This window comes from Caretta caretta, chromosome 3, assembly GCF_965140235.1.
Source record: "Caretta caretta isolate rCarCar2 chromosome 3, rCarCar1.hap1, whole genome shotgun sequence".
NCBI lineage: Eukaryota > Metazoa > Chordata > Testudines > Cheloniidae > Caretta > Caretta caretta.
The window spans coordinates 128,420,418-128,444,444 of record NC_134208.1 but is presented as its reverse complement, the minus strand read 5'-3'; the positions used below and the strand labels follow the sequence as shown (position 1 = coordinate 128,444,444).

General features: G+C 40.8%; 1 protein-coding gene across 4 annotated transcripts in view; it reads right to left on the bottom strand.

The window, feature by feature from the left end:
• Positions 1 to 2,970: 2,970 nt before the first annotated feature.
• KIF25 (kinesin family member 25) overlaps positions 2,971 to 24,027 on the bottom strand; it is a 76,002-nt gene continuing 54,945 nt past the window's right edge. For 3 of the 4 annotated variants that reach the window (XM_048843981.2, XM_048843983.2, XM_048843982.2), the window contains 6 exons: positions 19,091 to 19,240; positions 17,744 to 17,920; positions 12,383 to 12,537; positions 10,058 to 10,255; positions 6,339 to 6,494; positions 2,971 to 3,517 (listed from right to left, as the gene is read on the bottom strand). In XM_048843981.2, the coding sequence (XP_048699938.1) occupies positions 3,360 to 3,517; positions 6,339 to 6,494; positions 10,058 to 10,255; positions 12,383 to 12,537; positions 17,744 to 17,920; positions 19,091 to 19,240 (994 nt within the window). In that variant the 3' untranslated portion in view covers positions 2,971 to 3,359. Of the gene's footprint in view, positions 3,518 to 6,338; positions 6,495 to 9,032; positions 9,242 to 10,057; positions 10,256 to 12,382; positions 12,538 to 17,743; positions 17,921 to 19,090; positions 19,241 to 24,027 lie in introns of those variants that run through there. The other variant, XM_075126869.1, reaches the window with a different exon arrangement.

Genomic DNA, 24,027 nt, shown 5'->3' with positions numbered 1-24,027 from the left:
GGTTAGATGTCTAATACACATTGATTAATTGAATTCTGGAATTTAGGTCCAGATCCGGGGAGTAAAGCATCTAAATACCTTTGAGGATCTGGGCGTGGGGCCAGATTTACAAAGGCATTTAAGCACCTAAAGAAGTAGACAGGTGCCTAGTGCTACAACAACTTGAGATTTAGGTGTCTAACTCCCACTGTCTTTCTGCATCTTTCTGCACCTAAATACCGTGATAAATCTGGCCCTTAGTGACTTGTCCACATTCATATAGCAAAATAAATTGCATTGCTGGGAAAGATGTAATGTATACTCCTTGTTATGGACTGCATTTCCTGATGCCTATGGTGCTGCGCATTTTAATGGCAATAAAATGACTGTCTCTAGAGCTGTGGTCTTCATGGCATGAACTATAGAACAAGGAGCACTTTAATCACAGAGCGAGTGAAGCAGCAATGCTAGAGCGTGCCCAAAAGGAACCGCTGAACTCTAAGCTGTATACATATTTTGGCTTTATTAAGGGTTTTACCTTATTTTAGGAGTCTCTTATCCAGACTGTACACTGGTTATGATTTTATAATTGTTACCCTTAATTTGCTTGGATTTTCATAATAAAACATCACTTCCTCTATGACACATTAGCCCTTAGGTTATTATTAGTGCTACCCTGACAGAGCATAGTTCCATCTAGATACTTCTGTGGTTCCATTACTGTATTATCTGGAAAAAGAAAAGGAGTACTTGTGGCACCTTAGAGACTAACAAATTTGTTAGTCTCTAAGGTGCCACAAGTACTCCTTTTCTTTTTGCGAATACAGGCTGAAACCTGTATTATCTGAACATCCAAGAAACACTAATAAACTTATTCTCGCCACACTCCTATGAGGGGTTTTCCATGGGTCCCATAACACAGTTTGAACACAAACTGATCTGGTCTACACAGGTACAACTAAACCATGTTACACCATAGTTAGGACACAACCATGTTATTACTCCACTGAGCCACACACCCAGTACATTAACCACGCAGCCATCTATCATCTCTGTGGTAACTGGGGGCTCTAGCACAGTGGTGATTTTAGAGTAGACAAGGCCTTATGGCTAGAAAAGAGGAATAAAAAGAAAAGCAGCTACCAGAAGAGTGAGAGAACTTAACTATTAAACGTAATAAGGGCACCTCTTTTAACTTACACCTTTTCCTGGTCCTTGGCATACACGTTACACCAATTTAGATCTCCCTGTTTCCTTAAGAGGATGTGAGGGAATCGTACAGTGTTACAGAATCTAACTTACATTGCAGTATTAAAGCCATTTCAGTTCATGCTACAATTTAGAAGCAGTCTGTCTCCCCCACTCACATCCCTCTGTAAAAATAAAGGGACATCAAATACAACACTAAGATTGAGGAATCAAACCCTTATAAGCAGGAAATTCCAAAACCAAAGGTTTCTAGAGTAATGTTAACTTTGCTGCACTGCATATCCTGTACATGTTATGATATAGATCAAACAGAGTAATGCACTAAGGTAACAAGGAAAACAGGAATAGAAAATGCTACATATGTGCAATCTGGCAGAGTTAATGTTAATGTAGAAACTTAAACTTTTGATAATTGCTGACACTTGAAGACTTGATTTCTCAACCTTAACAATACATTATTGCTAGTTTTTGTATCATGTAGATTTTGTAAATAAATACCTAGCTTTGAAGAAAAGCCTCAGCAAGGAAATAATAGTTTAGGAGGTAAGGTTTCAGAATAGCAGCTGTGCTAGTTTGTATTTGCAAAAAGAAAAGGAGTACTTGTGGCACCTTAGAGACTAACCAATTTATTTGACCATAAGCTTTCGTGAGCTACAGTGAATGCATCTGATGAAGTGAGCTGTAGCTCACGAAAGCTTATGCTCAAATAAATTGGTTAGTCTCTAAGGTGCCACAAGTACTCCTTTTCTTTTTGTTTGAAGGTAAAAGTACCTTAAGGCCAGATGTTCAAAGGTATTTAGGTATCTAAAGGTGCAGCTAGGTGCCTAGTGGAATTTCAAAAGCACCTTGGTGCCTAACTCCCACATAATTTTATACTGTGCATTTCATTTTATATGCTAACATTACTCAGTCCAACCCTTTCTCCTCTGATTATTTTAGCAACCCTTGGACTTCATTATGTTCTCTATCCTGTCCACATGAAAATAAATTCCCACCCAGAAGATGACTAGCTTTTTCCTGTGTTATGGCTAAAATCAGGTAAAGTCAATCCAGGAATTTTAATCTGGCCACATTATTAGGAAAATGAGTTTTCTCACATCACACAATTACAATGCTAATGTACTGAGGGTCAGAGGTAATACCAGAGCACCACGTGTAGTGGAGCAGCAGGTATACATTCAAGAGTGAAATTCCAATAGTAGTATGCTATATAATCTCTCGATAAATATTTATGCTTGTGAAAGTTAAGAGACTCAGAGCACTATAAACTAAAGTCTTTCAGATAGGCAAATGCAATTTAAGCCTCCTCACAGAGACCCACCAATGACCTCTATCCCAGGCTAGAGGTAGTACGATCCCTAGAGACAAAAAGTCATAGTGAATCACTGGCCTCTGCTGAGCAGTCAAACAGCACATAACACACAATAATAAAACCCAACTACATACCTCACGATCTGTTTTGATCTGTAATGTTATTTGAAATTGCTTAAGACTCCTCCCTCAATGTCATTTCATTCACAAACCTCAACCCACCATCCTACACATTCAGCACAGGAAAGATGGCAAAAGCAGCTAGAAGAAGCCTGGCCTAGTAGTTAAAGCATGGTACTTTAAGTTAGGTTGTGTGGGTCCTGTTTTTTTCTTGAGGGAATAGGAATGGGTTAGGAATAACCCAATACTAGGGAGAGGAGACCAAGTCAGCAAGATACATGCCTAATTTTAACCCAAACATCAAACCAAATATTCCCACCAAATTTGAGATATTGAAATGAAACAGAGTAATTAAAGACTTGTGTTTTTTACTGAACTAATAGGACAGAGATTCAGCCCTTCCAGTGCGAACTGTCCAGGATCCGTGCACTGTTGATTTCATTTACTTATTTCCCAATGCTAAACATTTGCTCTAAAACTCTGTCTTGCTGTTGCTCCCCTAAAAAGCATAATATATTTCTATGCCATGCCATCCATCATGCTTGGTAGCTGTTTTCAATACCTGTTATCGTCTTTGGAACAAGAACATTATCAGCAAGTTTATGGCTTTGCTAATACCATATTGAGGAGTGTTTATTTTAACTGGCAGTTTACATCTTAAAGCATGGCTTTATGACAACAAGATACATTTCATCTGAGGAACTCATTAATAATACTTTAATCCACAGGAGCCTTAGCTTTTATTTTGATTTGCTTGACACTGGCAGATTTCTTTTCTTGACTTGTCCTCTCTGAACTTGCCGAGCACGAGTTCCGAATCCCAAGGATTGCAGTGATTCCGCTAAGTACTTCTGGCAGGGGGAGATGCACAGCATCACCAGCAATTTAGCGTTGCCCCCTAAAAACAGTAAACACACACACACACACACAAACACACTTATTTTCAATAAGTTTTTAAATACTGACCTGCTGAACTGCACAGAAGCCAGAGTAGGCTGCTATCAATTCTATGAATCAGAGCACTATACAAACAGAGCTGTTGAAAGCATATTGGCACTATAGTAAAGCCATATGGGACTGTCTCATTTAGCTAGCTGATCATTTGCTGTTATTTTTCACCATTTGTAATATAGAACTTTCTGCCCCTTTCACTAACAAGTCTACGAATACATTTTGGGTATCAGTGCTCTGTTGTAGTTGTAATATCAGCATATCTAAAAGCTGAAGAGATCACTTGTATCTAAGTACTGCAAAAAAAGGAAGCTTTAACTGTCAAGAGCTCATGGTGGAAGTTTAAGGACATTCCCAAAATTATGCATGGGAATAACTGACATGACTGGTTGTGTCACAGGATGGAAACTGTAGCTCAGAGTTTAGGTAACATGTCCAAAGTCCTACAACATGTCAGTATTACAACTTGCATTTTAACCCAGATCGCCTGACTCACCGGCCCATGCAAATCCCTTCACCACTCACTGTCTCACTTTCCAGAATTTGAAAACAGGCAAATTTTATCCCTCTCAAAAAAAAAAAAAAAAAAAAAAAAAGTTACTGCAGATATATTGCTAAGCTTCAATATTTTGCCTTCAATATTTTCCCAAGGTTGTAATGCAGGAAGAGGTGAATTTAGAATTCTGTGGCAAAAAATCCTCTTGGAAAATCTGTGCTCGTTATTCTAGTCACCACACCTGAGATTCAATCGGGCAGCTCAAGAGCTAAAAGCATAAATTGGAACAGCTTGAGCTGAATCTCACTATCTAGGGGCCGTAAGAGAATCATATGCTCCGTGGATAGGACACAGAACGGGACCTGTAACACACACTCACCAGTGGCTTACACTGATTTTTTCTATCACTACCATACACATGGATGAAATGTTAGAGTAGAGCAGCCCATCCGAATACCAAAAGAAGCTGCAACGCTTAAGTGGATGCTGAAGTGTCTCCATTTATTGTTTTGGTATTGTGCATTCTGGGCAACAAGAACAGCCATGAAATCTGCAAATTTCTGACACACATTGTATCAACTAAACCCTGGAAGAGTTAAACTTAACTTTTACAACTTACTTGATATTAAACCTTAAATTAATGAATTAAACTTCACGACATCTTATGGAGGTAGGTCACCGTTATCAGTGTAAGCAGTGTCAGGATGAGCTCCACCCTGACATCTGGTGGTGAGGTGTGGCAAATTGTGGAAAAGAACTTCCGGGGCCGATCTCATTTGCATAGGCACACCCACCCCGCCTAGAATGAGGCCATAGCTGCCCAAATGGTCACTTTGGCTGCTGTGGGATCCCCAGTGTCTCTGTTATTGGGGCAGGAAGAATAAATTGTTATTACCCTGATTATGGGAACTGTGCTTGGAACTGTACTTGGCCTTTTGTTATGATGGAGGGACTCACCATCAACTAAGTAGCACTCGCTAGGCAAGGGTCATGGGTTTTAAAACTCTGTGAGTGGAGAGAGGCTGGGGACAAGTATTAATACTTGGTGGCAGGGTCCCCTTGGTGACGGCCTTACATGCTAATTGCACTTCCTCCTCTCTCCACTGTGGAATATCAGAGCTAATTTTGATTCCATTAGGAGTCTAGTTACAGGCTGCTGAGCTCACTTTGGGCTAATGGTGCACCAGCACTGAGGCTCTCCTACTGCAAGCTGAATTCACCAAAGAGCTGAACTGACTAAGAGCTGAAATCACTGAGTGTTGTGTTAAGTACTGGGGGAGCCTGAAGATATATTGTGGAGCAGTTTGTGGGACGGTTGGAATGCCTTGTGGACACGCTGGTGGAGCAGTTCGTGGGACGGCGGGAGCTGCTTGTGGGACGCGGAGCAGAGCTGAGCGAAGGAGTTTGTGGGGCGGCTGGCAGAGCGGAGTGAAGCGAAGGCCTATGGAGCTGTGGGGCGGTCAGCTTCAGATCATGTAAGGTGCCTCTTACCCCTGTCCCATCTCTACCCAGGTTGGGAGGTAAAGCTCCGCAGATGAACTTTCGAACTCTGGGGCTGCCCTGACCAGGGACAGAGACTTTTGGGTCATTGGACTTTTGGGACTTTGGGTGATTTGGGGTTGCTGGACTCAAGAACCAAAGGGAAAGGGGCATGCCCCAATTTGCTTGGGGTGGGTTTTTTGCTCATGGGTTGTGTTATGAATCCTGTTGGTGGTGTTTCCCCAACATAATGCCACATTGTTTCTCTCTGTTATTAAAAGGCTTTTTGCTACACCCAGACTACGTGCTTGCAAGAGGGGAAGTATTGCCTCTTGGAGGCGCCCAGCGGGGGTGGTATATATTTGTCCCAGGTCACTGGGTGGGGGCTCGAGCTGGTTTGCATTGTGTTATTGGAATGGATCCCCTAGATACTGAACCCGGCCCTTGTTGCTGCCAACTCTGACGGGCAGAAGGGTTACATCAGTTACCAATTTACCAATGAGAAAACCAAGACTCAGGAAAGTTAAATGCCTTAAGCAAATCAGTGAGATGAGACTCCAGAACAGAACCCCAGAGTTCTGATTCCTTGTGCTATAGCCTCCCACACAACATTGCTCCACACCATACCCTTACAACCTTTGTTCTACCACGCTACACAACATCAATGGGAAAAGATCAACACACACACACAAAACAACAAAAATTAATTACTTTCCTAACAAAATGTGAAAAAAAGTTTGGAAGAAGAAATGTAACTCAATATTGTTACATAAAAGGCAAAAGAAATAATCACCTATGGAGTCCTGTAGTAGGTGGGTAAGTTTGCTGTTTCTATACGGAATGTGAGAGCGCTGCTCTGCTATTGCTCCAAGTACATCTGACAGAGCAGATAAGCTACGGTTAATGAACGAGGTCTCTCTCAGGGCTACTCCCGTCACTCCAGACATACCTAATGCAATACAAGGAAACAACAGTCAGAATAATCAAAGCTTCCTTGTCACCTTCAGGCATGTGCTAAGCTCGATGTACAAAAGCTCTATGCCTTGTATATCACTTGGACCTGAAGTGTAACTTTTTTGTTTTAATAACACATTTAAAGACAAGTGATAAACATGTTTTACTATCTCTCTTAGGTACTTACACGGCCCCCACTATTGTCGTATCTGAGCACCTCATAATCTTTGATGTATTTAACTAAACTGTCTTTTGCAAAAAATATCCAATATCCATGTTCACATATATATATTGTGACAGGGTCAGGCCAGACGGCTACCGGAGAGTGATAGAAGGCAGATATATTAGCCCCAGGTTAGGTAGGTCCCCTTTCCCTGGGTAAGGTAAGAGGGAAGGTTCCAGAACAATCAGGAACCTTCTGGAGACAATTAAGACTGACAGGGTGATTAGAACACCTACAGCCAATCAAGAAGCTGCTAGAATCAATTAAGGCAGGCTAATCAGGGCACCTGGGTTTAAAAAGGAGCTCACTTCAGCTTGTGATGTGTGTGAGAGGAGCTGGGAACAAGAGGCACTAGGAGCTGAGAGTGAGAACGCATACTGTTGGAGGACTGAGGAGTACAAGCATCATCAGACACCAGAAGGGAGGTTCTATGGTGAGGATAAAGAAGGTGTTGGGAGGAGGCCATGGGGAAGTAGCCCAGGGCGTTGTAGCTGTTGCACAGCTATTCCAGGAGGCACTCTAAACAGCTGCATACCACAGGACCCTGAGCTGGAACCTGGAGTAGAGGGCGGGCCCGGGTGCCCCCTAAACCTCCCAACTTCTGGTCAGACACAGGAGGAGTTGACCTGGACTGTGGGTTCATGAAAATGGCCAAACTGAGGGCAGCTGTGAAGGTCCAAGGCGAGCAAATCCGCCAATAAGCGCAAGACCCACCAAGGTAGAGGAGGAACTTTGTCACGCTATATATATATTAAAAAGTCAGAATACATTATACTGTATATTTTTTCCTGACTTCACTCGCTCACATAAAATGTGAAAATACAAGTGAAAGCCACTCTTCCTGTTATGAATACCACATATCCCAAATACAGGAAGAAAAAGTACTGCTAATACCATTGACAGAATTATTATTAAGTCAAATCAATATAAATGGGGAAAAATACATTAATATATGAAGAAGTTACATAGTTTTAGCCATACAGGATTTGTTAGCGAGAATATTGCCTTATAAAGCACATTTTGCCTTGAAAAATTCAAAAATATTTTATTAATTTAAATAGATAAACAAACCACACACAGGACTCACATCACCCTCCACTGAAAGGCAGCCACCTCTGAGGTGAAATCCAGCAGCTGTTTAAGAATGCACAGTAGCACCGCATTGTTCAATAACACATAGCAATACTCTATTTTTATGAAAAGTACTACAGAATCTTGGATGATCACAGGTGGTCTGAGACCTTGCTTTTATTTCTCATCTATACTTCTCCAGTTGTACAATATCCTCTGTATCCACACTTGTCAGTACCAGGGCACTGAATCAAGTGCTAATTCAGAGAGAAGATTGGAAGACAATTCAGCAGGACAGTATCCCTTAAGTCATTGGGTATTGGTTCACAGTGATTCAGAAGGAAAAGTGCTATCTCTTATCATTTCCTGCAGTAGGTAGCTGTCCAATGAACATTTCTCATGGGAGAACTGAACTGGCATTAAACTGATAGGATCACAGCTCAAGATGGTATAGCAACAAGCAAAAAGACTGTATACTGGACATGAAGGTAGCTATTAATGTGCTTCTACAAGTATTTACAGTATGATCTTAGATAGTAGTTTTGCATAAGGGGCGAGGGTGTCCTTTTATCTCTAGCCCAATGTAAGAGTTGGAGCATAGTTGCACTGCCTCAATAGTAACCCAGGAAAGGTTGCCTCTAAAGCCTGGTCTACACACAAAGTTGCACCAGTTTAACTAAATCAATGTAACATCACAGCTTAGTTTAACCTGTTACTGTTGTGTGTAAACAAGTCCTAGGAGGGAGAATTCCTTCCCTACTCTTCCCTTGCTCCCCGTGGGTAATAATCTGCTACCAGCACTTACCAATAGCAGATTAGTACCCTCCCCAACCTTTTCCATGCCTGCAGCTGAGATATGGGGAAGTCATGTAGTGACATTGGGGATGGGGGAGAAGAGGATCTTATTCCCCTTATGCCTTTGTGCGTAGGCCAAGCCCAAGATCTGACTCAAAACGTTTACCTATGTTTTTACAGCAAAGGCCACTCCAGACAGATTTATAAGGAAATTTGACAAGAGTTTGCTAAGAACTAACAATCTGGCTCATAGACAACAATGTGAAAACAAACTACAATCACTCTAGATGTCCCTTAGGAGACTTATCAAGCTAAGGAGAAAAGGTGCATGTCTGCATCAGACTCATGTACAATAAACACTTTAAAAACTATTTCTCACTTAAACTTGTCCCAAACCTCAACTTTCAAAAGATAATGTGCTAAAATCTGCTCTGAATTATACCTGTGTAAATCCAGAGTAATTTTGCTGTCTTCAGATTTTCACCAGCATAGTTAAGAATAGAATCTAGCCCACTGCATACTTTGGGCCAGATCCGCAGCTGGTGCAAATCAGCATTGTTCCATTAACTTCGGTGCTGAAGTACATCATTTTACACCTGTTGAGGATCTGGTGTGTTGACTACACAGAGCAGCAAATGCTTGCCCTTGTCAAACTGAGGGAACAGACACATATAGTATTATCAATTACATGTTCACCAAAAGGTTTCTAACACCCCAGCAAATTAAAAAAATATATATATTCCATTATGTTTTTTATAGAATGAAAGTTAACAGTCACCAGCAGAAAGAACTCTTGGCAGTAACCTAAAGAATTCTTTCATAACACTGATTCAGTTTTCAAAACATTATTTCTGGAATGGTACATTTAGTGGTGTGGCTTTTCTTGGTAAGAAAGCTTGTCCTTTAGGAAATAATCAAGTTTTTTAAATTATTATGTGCATGGAGGAGGAGGAAAGTGCTTTGAAGAAACAATGAAAACAATATTATCTTTTCAATACACCAACTTCCTTCCAGATTTTTTCCACAAGCAGAAAGAAAAACCCACACACAGCGGTATGCTCATGACAAAGATTTAGTATATTTAAATAATTTATGCACTTTGATCATTTCTATAAAAAAATAAGAACATGCTAATTTTTATACATATTTTTGGACTGTAAAAAACACAGCTTTTAAAAACAGTCTGAACAAATAGTGCATGCACACCCTGCATGTCACCATGGGCCTGACTGTCCACTGAGTTGCTTCAGCTTGATGCCACCTGATCTTAATGAAGCCCCAGTGACATTAACACAGTGGTGAATTAGGCCCAATAACTTCATTTAAGTTTGGATGCATGTGTCTAAATCATCTCTTATGAAGAAACACAAATACTCAGTTAATAAGTTAAATGCAATTATTATCTCCATGGGATGGAAGGTTCTATGCTCTCAATTCAAAATAGTCTTGTCATAAAAAGGTCTGCGTACCAACACATTCACTGCCCGCCAAATCCACCAGCTGTAGTTTAGTTTTGATGTGCTTCAGTTTCTCAACAGATTCAAATTGTGCTGGAGAAGAGGCTCTGGAAGGAAAGATGAGTTTATCATCTTTCATTTGTTGAGGAAAGGTGCAGAAAAGCTCTTTACTTAGCTTTTGACTAGGCTGTTCATCTGTCCATAGAGGAGCTGGATGATGGAAACAAACAAATGAGGAAAGTTTATTTTTAACATCACAAAATGGGAAGCAAAAAAATGCAACAGTGATGGGTTAACCCAGTATCTTCTTTTCTCCATCTCTGCCTAATGAGCCACAAGCTACTTTAACAGTACCCCTACTTGTTCAGGTAGGTCACCTATTAATTATTATTATTTGTATTATCATAGTGCCTAGCAGCCCTAGTCAAAAGAGTCCTATTGTGTCAGATGCTGTATAAACACAGAAAAAAAGATACTCCCTGCCCCAAAGAGGTTAGTAGTCCTGGCCTTGGTTCTGCAGCCACAGTGGAAGAACCCAGACCTTGCAAGTCATCCTGCTCCTTAGCTGTAGCATTCTGGGACCTGATCTGTGTTTGGGGGACAGACAGATTCTTTGGTACAGGTCCTTCAGTGCTAGCTTCACTTCTGACATCTTGGCTAAGTGAGCATCTCTCCCACAGGCAGTAGGTATCTGTACAAAAGTCTTTTCACTGGGCAGTTTAGCTTTGCCTTTCTTCTCCAGTGTCTTGCTTTATTCTTTCCTCTCCTTCTAGTCTGGAGTGGAGTAGCAACCTACTCATGACAGCATATGTCAGACAGAGCAGCTGTGTTGGCTTACATAGAAAAGAATGCTTCAGATGAGAAAGCATGAAAGTAAAATTTCTCTCTCATCCTTACTATAGGGCAAGGAACCAAAACAACCCTCTCCACACACACACAACAGAAGTTATTGACACAAAATCCTAAAGCTCTGGCTTTAAGTCCCATTTCCAAAGCTTAACTACCACTCCTAAGCTTTCTGATTTTATCTACTACTTATTTCTTCAGTGCCTATCATTTGGCAATTTGTCACACCTAGGTCTTAAGCAAGGTGTGTCTCTTATTACAGAGGCAGACAACACTGTCACAATTCCACTTTGAGGTTCCATTTTGTAGTGCTTCTTTACCTACCGTAATGCTCATTCAGCTATCATAGCTCTTATTCTGTGATCCTGAAACTTGAGAGTCCTCCATCCATCCAACATATGGCAGAAATTCCTATTTGGCCTTGCTGTGAGGCTTAAAGAAGGGTAGTGCAGTAATTGGCATAGCATATCAGCTAATGAATGACTGAAAGAAGCCTGGACTAAACAAGATGGCTGGTGAGTTAAAATGGCTGCATTTTGTAATGTCTGCCTGATTGACAAAGATCTGGAGCTGGATAGATCTAACATCTGGACTGGTAGAGCTGCAGCATCCTAAGTAGCTGTGTCTCTTGGCAGGGGCTGCAGGTAAACGAGGGCACCGTTTGTTCTGTTTTGCTAATATCCTCTGTTTAATTTCCGATAGAGATCTGGAGAAAAAAGTTTTAAATATTTTCCACTTCCTAAAACCATATTGTTGTTGCAGGGTATGAAGGAGACAGACCACATGCTACAAATGGAGAGTCTAATTACAACATGAGCAAAAGGAAGAAAAGGAAACAAAGTTAACCCCACAAGTTCCAAAACTGCTCCTAATGCAACAGACTGGCAAACCTATATGTGACACTGAAAAGCAAGAAGGGACAACTACAATATAAGAATACAGGTTTTGCCATACTTGATAAGATCATTGGTTTGTTTGCTCTGGCAGGGACCAACTGAAAACCTCCTTAACACACCTAGCTAGTTGTGTAATGTAGCATGTAAAGAGAAAATCCTTTCTGTCCCAGTAGTGATCATCACATGCCCTGAAGCATACACTTTGTTTTAATCCTGATTTTAGCATATATAACTAAATAATAATTCCTTGTAAAATTATCCAGCTACACTATTTGATTCTGTTAGCTAGTAAGAGAAAATTGTACTAATAATACACCATTGACTGTTTCACACTGCATGCCCATAAGTACGACAGCAGTGTGTAAAAATCATCACACAATGTTAGAAGTGTTAAGAAAACATCTCAAACACAGCAACATTAAGAGGTGTTCAGTCAATGCAGCCAAAAAGGTTAAATAGAAAAGAACAGGGGGTTTAAAGATTGTAGCAAGAGACAGTCAGAAGAGAGAAAAGAGCAAAAAGAAAATCCCTCAACCCAGATACTGCATTTCTGACACAAATGGCTCTAGATATATTTTAGCACTATCCTACTTACCAAAGCTGTCTGCAGAGACAGCCTTCGTGGTTATGGTCAATGTCACTACCAGATGAGAGCGAGAGGAATGAGCATGCACCAGTGTTGGATGTTTGACCCTTAGCTGCAGACCTTTATCAACTAGCTGTAAGAATTCTAGAGCATTTTCAACAGTCCTGGCAAAACAAAATAGTGGTAGTTGATAGTAAAGGTGACATTAAAAATGTGGCAACTTGAACATGAATCTGATAATTTCCTCTTATGCCCCTCCCAGTTCCCAATCCTGTCTCCAAAATGCTCCCTTTGTTTCCTTTGCTACCTCTTAACTCCACAAGTTGCTGCCCTGCAGAATCTTTCAACTAGGGAATGTTCCATTTTAGCCCAAGATGAAGCTGTGCCTCATACTGAATATGCTGGCACGATGCACAGTTAACCCATGGAACTCATTGCCAGGGGACACTGTGAAGGCCAAAAGTATAAAACTGGGTTCAAAAAAAGAATTAGATAAGTTCAGGGAGGATCAGTCCATCAATAGCTATTAGTCAAGATGGTCAGGGATATAACCCCATGCACTACGTGTCCCTAAGCCTCTGACTGCCAGGAGCTGTTCACTCAAAATCTGCCCTGTTCTGTTCATTCTTTTCTGTAGCATCTGGTACCAGCCACGGTTGGAAGGCAGGACAGAGGGCTAGATGGACTATTGATCTGACCCAGTATGGCCATTCTTATGCTCTTAAGTAGCCTGGACACCTTATATCTAAAGTATACAGCCCCCACCAACATAGCACCTGAGCACCTCACAATATTTAATGCATGTGTGCTTACAACACCCCTGAGAGATAGGGAAATATTATCATCCCCATTTTACAGATAGGGAACTGAGACACAGAGAGGCGAAGTGACTTGCCCAGTCACACAGGAAGTCTGGGTCAGAGCAGGGAATTGCAGCTAATTCTTGGGAAAAGTTCAGTACTGTTGTTCACTGAACATGTCTCCTAGCTCAGGTATCCTCTTAACAGAAGTAAAAAGTCTAGGGATCACTAAGATTGACATGAAGAATGGAGACATGGATTTGAGAAACTCAGAAGGAGGATTCACCAGAGTGGGGGACACAAATGAGTTTCCATGTGGGCAATTTTTTAACTGGTGGTAGGTTTGCCAACTTGATTGACATGTGGAACCTGAAAAGAAGGAATAGAAAAAGATTTTCTCTAAGAGGAGTTTAAGTAAATGAACTATATCATATTGTAGATATGACACTTGCACATGGACAGGTTTTCAGGGACCAGTTGCTACGTAACGAAGCCATGTGATAGTTAGGCTGAAAATTCAGCCCTGGATATTGTCTAATACCAACTTACACATTCAAGAAGGAAGAACATGAGGTTTGCCTGATTCAGTTGGATGTACATGTTAACAGGAAAACTTCCACTGTATTCTATTTAATGTATGGAGAAGCCAATGAGACCCAGTGGGCCAGTATATTTTAGATGAAATGTTATCACAAATGAGGATGTGTTTTTATTCAAAATGCCATGTGTTTACTTAGATTTCTGACAGCAGGGGTGGCCTTCCTCAACGGTTTCCTTGAGTTGTTTGGATTTGTTTTTCATTGTTAACCTTTTTTTGCATAATTATTAATATAGTCTGTTTACGAATTTGACTTTTTTGATGCTTTTATTGTAATCAAGATATAAATACTGAATACTTATTGATTGATTTAGATAAACATTTTCCAAAGGTGCTTATTCAAACCTCTAAGCACCTTTGCCATGTATTGGAAATTAAAGAAATAAATATAGCAGTCACCCCAAGAACAAAGGAAACCCATTCCAGCCACAGTTTCCAACCCTCATGGCACAAATCCCAGCCTGCAGTGCACCTTCCCCTCCCCAAAAGCCGGGGAAAAGAGATTGGTCAACAACTAGCCAGACAGAACTCCCTAGATCAAGTAGGCATAATGGCTATTTTTCAAGCATAAATTAAAGCAAGATTTTTGAGTCATTGGGACCCACAGTCAGAAGGTACCTGGACAGTACAGTGAATTAGAGGCAGATAGATGGGCAATGGCAGAGGGTGCAACTGATAGTCCAATGTGCTGGGATGAGCTGTGTGGGCTGCCTCACTCGGGAGGAGGAAGTCTAAGAACTCAGAAGTGAGGAAGAAAGAGCCCATACAGTACTGGACTGGGAGCAAGAGTGTTTCCAGAGTGCTCCTAAAAGCATAGATGAATCTGAGCCCCAATTAGCCTTAATCCACTCCCTGCTTCTCTTTGCAGGAGTATAGAGTGCAGCTGAGGGTGCATTAATATGGGTGGAAATCAAATTTAACCCAAAGACTTTTGTATTCAGTGATCTGAAATTGAATTTTACTAGAATGAACCCTAAAAGTTTTGTGTTTAGCTGTAAATAAGTAAAAAGAAAAATAATAATTCCTAGATTACTATAGTGACTGTAATTCCATGGAGAGGAAAATTATAAATCCTAGATTCTGGAAAAAGCAATTTTACAGTTTCTATGTGGGTTCCAATTTTGTATGAACAGTTCAATGGACAGAAAACATGTCAGTAGATACAAATAACTGCAGAGAAAGAATGATGTCTTTTCAACCCTCTCTCCAGAATACTGGCTGTATTTTATCAAGGTTTTCTGGCAATAATATAAAACCACATAAACAAATATCAAGTGGTTGCTTATGTTACTAAAACCCACAAGATAAAAATACTGCTGTCAATTATTTCCACTGAGAGTGCAGTTTGTTTTAATCCATGAAGGAAAAAGATACTTCTTGCTCTGACTTCCGATTCCCACTGAAGTAGCATAGAACAGCCTTTGACAGGCATTATGATTACAGATGTGTGAAAAAAATCATGTTTCCACCAGCAACAGAACATTTTATAGTTTTGTCCTGAATTGTTCAGTATGCGGGACAGTTTTCAGAGAAGAAAATTAGTGTTTGCTCTCACAAACCTCTTATTGTTCTTGTCCTCAAAAAGACAACTACAGAATGATTTGCCCAAAGAACTTTTTCCTCAGTGTGTCACACTAGGTCCTTTGGGAATCCTCTAACACAGCGGTTCTCAAACTGTGAGTCATGACCCCATTTTAATGGTGTTTAATGCCAGGGCTGGCATTAGACTTGCTAGGACCTGAGGCCGAAGCTGAAGCCCGAGCCTCATTGCCTGGGGCTGCAGCCAAAGCCTGAGGGCTTCAGCCCGCGGTGACGGGGCTCAGGTTACAGGCCTCTCGCCTAGGGCTGAATCCCTTTGGTTTTGGCCCCCCACGCCTAGGGCGGCAGAGCTTGGGCAGGCTCAGGCCCCACTCCTGAGGTTGTGTAGTAATTTTTGTTGTCAGAAGGGGGTTGTGGTGCAATTAAGTTTGAGAACCCCTGCTTCTAACATTTTGTTGGGGTAGGAATGAAATGGCCAACACCTTCCTTCTACCTGCTATTGTCATCTTGCAGGTGCCACCACTGCAGCCTGTCCCCTCTAACTCTCCCCTATTTTTAATTGTGCTGTTTCAGCAGTCTGTGCAATAAGTTTGTTTAAGACAGGATAGTGGTCTTCACTTGTTAGGACATGATTTTTATCATCTACATTGTGTAGATAGGAGCCTTATGAAAAAAAAAGAAGGAAATATTATACATTGGCTGTGTGTACTGGGCATGTATATATAGTGGGCCTGATTCTCATTTACATCACTCTGGTAGTGTAGCTGCAGATTATGCCCACTTTAAAGCCCTCCTGCACAGTCAGAACAGCTGTAAAGGAGACTCAAACCCACTATAAATATATGCTATAGAAAAAGGTTTATCTAAAAATATAAAGAACAGAAACTAGAAAGGATGGCTTAACAATCTACACCTTTGGTTTGAATGATATAGCCTCTCTGGGACCACAGGTTTAAATTCCAGCAGCGTCAACACTGCCTTAATCTTTCTAATGAGATAAGCAGAGTGCTAAAATATGTACTATGGGTAGGTATTTTGGGTGACCACATATAAAATGAAATCCTCTCTCTTCTGTAAAAAGAAAAGGAGTACTTGTGGCACCTTAGAGACTAACCAATTTATTTGAGCATGAGCTTTCGTGAGCTACAGCTCACTTCATCAGATGTTTACCGTGGAAACTGCAGCAGTTTCCACGGTAAACATCTGATGAAGTGAGCTGTAGCTCACGAAAGCTCATGCTCAAATAAATTGGTTAGTCTCTAAGGTGCCACAAGTACTCCTTTTCTTTTTGCGAATACAGACTAACACGGCTGTTCCTCTGAAATCTCTCTTCTGTGTGGATATTGAGGACTTATGACAGGGGTGCCAACCTGAACCTGAGAAGGAGCCAGAATTTACCAATGTACATTGCCAAAGAGCCACAGTAATACGTCAGCAGCTCCCCCCCAGCTCCCAGCACCTCCCACCTACCAGCAGTCCCACCGATCAGCACTTCCCCTTCCTCCCAATCAGCTGTTTTGTAGCATGCAGGAGGCTCTGGGTGGGAGGGGGAGGAGCGTGTGGGTGGGAGGGCACGGCAGACTCAGGGGAGGGTGCGGGAAGGGGTGCAGAGCCAGGGGTTGAACAGTGAGCACCCCCTGGCACATTGGAAAGTTGGCACCTGTAGCTCCAGCCCCGGAGTCGCTGTACTCCCTGTACAAGGAGCCGCATATTAACTTCTGAAGAGCTGCATGACTTTTATGACATTTTTCTTAAGAGTAGGGTTTGCTCTGGTGTATTTGAACGTAATTCCCTTCCTTGCCCTTATGGAAAAGTCTCACAGACTTTAACAGGAATTAAACCAACAGGGTTCTATAGAAGTTACTCCAAAATCCCACAGAATTTAATACAGAGTGCTATTCTTTCTATAAGTTTTTTCAATTATCCTATTTCATAAAATTCTAAACAATGGTCTAAAAAATCTACAAAAAGGTTATCATTTTCTATAAAGTTCTATCGGACTTTTTCACGGTGTTCCCATTTTTCGCAATGTGCTAAGAACTGCTTTGCCACTTGACTGCTATCCCTGCCTTACAGCTGACTGCATTTCAAACCTGCTGTACGTAGGGTACATACAATTGTTATAACACATCTTGGGAGGGAAGGTGGTATATAAATATAAAACAATATTTAACTGTTTTATTATTATTACTGCAGAATATTCAAATTGACACTGGACGCCAAGTGTGATCTAATTAACTGAATTCTTAGTGAAATATTAACAGTAAATGGAATCATCCAGTGCTTTTTTATGTTCTAGGGGAAGGAATGTATGCTTTGAAATACTCATCAGTGCCCACGATTATGTCTCCATGCCTTGTAGCTGACACATATTGTAACAACACGGTATCATGATCTTGCAATAATGGTTTACTTATTGTGCTGTGTACTCACTCATAGGTAAGTAATGGCACATCGCTCTTGCCTTCCTTGGTTGTGACAACGTCACGTTTAACACCGAATACTCTTCCACAGCTGTCTTTGGCCAGAAGATCAAAAATTTCATTATTATACACTTCTACAACAGAAACCTCAACCCAATGACTTCCTGGTGGCTTTTCTGAAATAAGCCTGAAAAGAATTACAGAAAAGAAAATGAAACACAGCTAAACTGGCTGAAATCAAATCCTAAGTAAACTATCCTTAAGAAACAGTTGCATCTCAGAACTAATTATAGTCTGATGAAAGTACTTATCAAACATCCAAAACCATGAGAGTCTGTTGCCTTCCACGTTAATGTAAAGGTGAAGAACAAGAGTGCATACACTTAAATTATAGAGTAAATATGTCACAGAGAGAAAATTACCTTATTTTGGCTGCATATACTATCGGTTCCTGGACTGTGGGCCTGATTCGAATGTCTTGTTACTATTGTGACCCCAATAACTCCTGGGATATGCCAAAGGATTTAAAACTCCAATTCCTAAGACCTAAAGAGCAGCATGTGTGTGTGAAGTATAGGGTTGTGAAAGCCCACTATTGTTGAGAGGATGGGGAAAAATGCACAAGACATTGGGGCTAAAATAAACCCAGAGAATTTATAAATTAAGCCCTTGTCTACACAGGACAATTTTCCCAGTTAAACACTCTAATATGAAAGTGGCCTTTTTTTGATGTAGTTTAGTTTAAACCCCTTCCCAAGCAACATAAGCTAAGCCAAGAAAAAAACACTCATGTATGAGAATATGAGTGTCCACACAGGGAATTATATCAGTATAACTATATTGGGTTTAATTCACCCCGTAGGTTATACTGAAGTAAGTTATCCCATATAGATAAGGCCTAAGTAGAAAAATATATATCCATGACCAAATGTTTTTCAAGTTCCAGAAGAAAACCTCACTCTCCTCCCTTATTTTAATGACTCCAATATGCAAACCAATAACTTATCCTCGTAAAATGTTAGAGGAGGTTTAAGAGTGTAGAATTAATATTTAGACTCAAACTTAACTATGGATTTGCTACCAAAGCCACTATAATTAACTATCATCTTGAAAAGTTAAATCTGAATAGCAAGAATATCATGTGCTGAAGAACAGCTCTGTGTAAGATCAAAAGCTTGTCTTTTTTACCAACCGAAGTTGGCCCAATAAAAGATATTATCTCACCCATCTTGTCTCTCTAATATCCTGGGACAAACACAGCTACAACAATACTGCAAACATTTTTTCACCTTTGCATACAACTGTAATGTAAAAACTGGCACTCAAACTTTATTCTCATTCCCATGGTCAGCAATACCTGAACACTTCTTCTGTGGCTCTTGGAATAATTCCTAGCTCTGGTTCATCTTCTGTTGAAAGAGTGACATCATCCTCAGACTGTGGTCCCAACATTGTGTATGTCTTCCCACTCCCTGTTTGCCCATAAGCCATAATACACACATTGTATCTGAAAATCGAAAGGGCATTATTTTCTTATGCCATTTTTTTAACAAATGCATTTGGTATTTAAATGGTTAAACCAAAAAGTATTTGGAAAAATATGACTGCTTACTTTAAAATATAATATAATAATAATAATACATATTTCCATGTGGCCTTTTTGCAGATCTCAAAACTTTTTGCTAACCTAACTTAAGTAACCCTCACAACATCCCTGAGGTGGATTTTTTTTTTAAACAGATGGGAAAACTAAGCCATAAAAGAAACATAATTAATGTATGGTATACATACAAATTTGCAACAAAATAACAAAGGTGTAAATTAATACTAAATGCAATTCTGTTTGTGGACCTTTATTTCAGAATAAAAGTGGCTAAAATTGATTTAGTTAGAATAGTCCATTTGTTACATGCCTTGCCTAATGCCACTTTTTTTTTTCTTCAAAACAAGAGTGCCCACATACAGATTTGGACTGAAATAACAAAACTGATTTTAATTCCCACCTTTTGTATTTCAACGCACATTTATGTGTAGACCAGCCCTAAGTGAGTAGGCCATAGAATCATAGCACTGGAAGGGACCTCAATTGGTCATCTAGTCCGGTCCCCTGCACCCAAGGCGGGACTAAGTAATAACTAGGTAAAAAGAAAAGGAGTACTTGTGGCACCTTAGAGACTAACAAATTTATCTGAGCATAAGTTTTTGTGAGCTACAGCTCACTTAATAACTAGGTTGTAACTTAGTATTACCTTGTCAACAGAGCAAGTCAGTGGAAGAGCCAGGAATGGAAAGCCAGGGGTCCCAACTCCTAATGCTTCACTTCAGCCCACAGATAAAAGATAAGGAGCTTACTACCAGCTGCCTTGCACCATGGGTAGTCATTTAATATCCTCACAAAGTGAGTGCAAAATGGCAGTTAACACGCTTCGTTAGTTTTAGTTTTGTTAGTAGTAAAAGCTAGGGCCTTGTCTCACTGCTAATAAAGGTGTGTTTTTCCTCAGAGTAACTAACGTTCATGAGCTATCCAGAGGTGAAAACACAATGGAGACAAGGTACTTGGTTTTACCGGGAGGTAAACTAGGTAACATGAACCACAGGCTGGGTATTGTGCTGACCTTGCCCAATTTACCTCATAGTAAAACTAAAGTGCCTTGTCTCCACTGTGCCTGGGGATAGCTCATTAGTTGCATAGAGATAAAAACAGTGAAGACAAGGCCTAGGTCTGATAGGCAGAGTGTGAGGAAGCTTGTATTCCAACTAGGTGATAACTGAATCGTGAAGAGGATTAAAAAACATAGCTCTGTTAACTGACATCTTTGTCTTGTATTAAACATGCTATTTCAGGCATGTGCCGGCAACAGAAAAGATGTGCTTTGGTGAGCTCCACTGACTCAGCTGTTATTTTTTAAAATTTGTTTATCTTTTCAGATCACAAAACTTGACATACTGATACTGACAGACACTGTAGAGAGCTATGTTCTCAGCTTACAAGTGACCTTGCTGTACCTAACAAAGTTTTTTAGAGTGGGGTTGGGAGGGTGAACACTGATAATAGTGCAGCTGACATGGGTAGGGAGCAGATCCTCAGCAGCAGTAAACAGTCACAGATCTGAGTCAATGGAACTATGACAGTTTACCCTGCTGAGGATCAGCCGCAGATGGGGAGCAAGTCTGCAAGATCGGAAAACAGTAATATCTAGAAATCTGGACTTTAGACTTGATGGGCTAAAGGACTCAGACTACAATGGAAAACAAGGTAGAGAACATAACAAAAGTGGAAGGACTGGAAACTCAGGCTGCAAATCTTGAGGATGGGATTTCAAAAAACATTCATCGTTGGCCTAACTCTGTCTCTGAAGTCAATGGCAAAACTCCCACTAATTTGAGACAGGCCAATATGTTTTTGAAAATTCCACCCTGCACTGTCTGATCAAGACATAGGTTCTACAGGCCTGGTGACTGAACACAGAGTCTTAAAAATAAAATGGACATGCTTGGAAACAAAATTAGAGTCTTCAGTTTGTAGTTAACTGGGTTTCCTCAGGAAACAGAGGATGGAAGTCTGAAAGGTTTTGTTTGTTTGTTTGGTTTGGTTTTTTGAAGTATGGATATATAAAAGTTGCTAATTCCACATATTCCTGCTACCTCAGCTTCCCTCTTAGTCACTAGCCATTTACCCTTAAGAATTTCAGCATCATTGACTAATGTCAGAACAATTCTAATACTTGTACAGATAATGGGATTAAATATAAGAGTTTGAAGACAAGCAGACTTGCATAACTTTGAGTATCAAGGATCTTGATTTGGGGTATAATTCAGTTATATGCCCTCTCTGCTAAAGCCAAAAAGAGCTTCACTGAGGTTTTTGCGACTAGTCACGGTGGTATTAAATCCAGAAATGCTAGATCTAGAACAAATTGTTGGTGTCTCAACAGAAGAACTAGAAGCAACTGACAGAATTAACACAGACTGAGTTTTATCTAGTTTACTTTGCTTATTTTTTGGTTATACCAGAGTGGCTATAAATGAACTATGATACCATTTTTATCCCCAAATTACTAATCTGCTAAAAATGTTGCTAAATCCTTATTTCTGTGCTTGAAGTTTTTCGCCCACATTTACTCACAAATCCGCACAGACACACCCCTGGAACCCCGACCTGGGGTATTTTATCTGCTACCCAAGATCCATAAACCTGGAAATCCTGGACACCCCATCATCTCAGGCATTGGCACCCTGACAGCAGGATTGTCTGGCTACGTAGACTCCCTCCTCAGGCCCTACGCTACCAGCACTCCCAGCTATCTCCGAGACACCACTGACTTCCTGAGGAAACTACAATCCATCGGTGATCTTCCTGAAAACACCATCCTGGCCATTATGGATGTAGAAGCCCTCCACACCAACATTCCACACAAAGATGGACTACAAGCCATCAGGAACAGTATACCGGATAATGTCACGGCAAATCTGGTGGCTGAACTTTGTGACTTTGTCCTCACCCATAACTATTTCACATTTGGGGACAATGTATGCCTTCAAATCAGCGGCACTGCTATGGGTACCCGCATTGCCCCACAGTATGTCAACATTTTTATGGCTGACTTAGAACAACGCTTCCTCAGCTCTCATCTCCTAATGTCCCTACTCTACTTGTGCTATATTGATGACATCTTCATCATCTGGACTCATGGAAAAGAAGCCCTTGAGGAATTCCACCATGATTTCAACAATTTCCATCCCACCATCAACCTCAGCCTGGACCAGTCCACACAAGAGATCCACTTCCTGGACACTATGGTGCTAATAAGCGATGGTCACATAAACACCACGCTGTATCAGAAACCTACTGACTGCTATTCCTACCTACATGCCTCCAGCTTTCATCCAGATCACACCACACCAGATCACACCATTGTCTACAGCCAAGCTCTACGATACAACCGCATTTGCTCCAACCCCTCAGAAAGAGACAAACACCTACAAGATCTCTATCAAGCATTCTTAAAACTACAGTACCCACCTGCTGAAGTGAAGAAACAGATTGACAGAGCCAGAAGAGTACCCAGAAGTCACCTACTACAGGACAGGCCCAACAAAGAAAATAACAGAACGCCACTAGCTGTCACCTTCAGCCCCTAACTAAACCTCTCCAACGCATCATCAAGGATCTACAACCTATCCTGAAGGACAACCCAGCCCTCTCACAGATCTTGGGAGACAGGCCAGTCCTTGCTTACAGACAGCCCCCCAACCGGAAGCAAATACTCACCAGCAACCACACACCACACAACAGAACCACTAACCCAGGAACCTATCCTTGCAACAAAGCCCGTTGCCAACTGTGTCCACATATCTATTCAGGGGACACCATCATAGGGCCTAATCACATCAGCCACACTATCGGAGGCTCGTTCACCTGCACATCTATCAATGTGATATGTGCCAGCAATGCCCCGCTGCCATGTACATTGGTCAAACTGGACAGTCTCTGCATAAAAGAATAAATGGACACAAATCAGATGTCAAGAATTATAACATTCAAAAACCAGTTGGAGAACACTTCAATCTCTTTGGTCACTCGATTACAGACCTAAAAGTTGCAATTCTTCAACAAAAAAACTTCAAAAACAGACTCCAACGAGAGACTACTGAATTGGAATTAATTTGCAAACTGGATACAATTAACTTAGGCTTGAATAGAGACTGGGAGTGGATGGGTCATTACACAAGGTAAAACTATTTCCCCATGTTTATTTCACCCCCCCCCAGTTCCTCAGACGTTCTTGTCAACTGCTGGAAATGGCCCACCTTGATTATCACTACAAAAGGCTTTTTCCCCCCCGCTGTCCCGCTGGTAATAGCTCACCTTAAGTGATCACTCTCCTTACAGTGTGTATGGTAACACCCATTGTTTCATGTTCTCTATGTATATAAATCTCCCCACTGTATTTTCCACTGAATGCATCCGATGAAGTGAACTGTAGCTCATGAAAGCTTATGCTCAAATAAATTTGTTAGTCTCTAAGGTGCCACAAGTACTCCTTTTCTTTTTGCGAATACAGACTAACACGGCTGCTACTCTGAAACCATTTACTCACATAGTTATATTGTTCTTAAAAAGACTTTACTATTAAACTAAAATACCAATTATTAAGCTTAATAGCACTCAGCATCCAAAAAACCTCAAATGCTCACTCTGAGCTAGGACCGGAGGGGAACACAATCAAGGAAATCAAAGTAAGAGGAATTTCCTTTTTCTTTAAAAAATGAGCATAATTTACTCTTAAATCT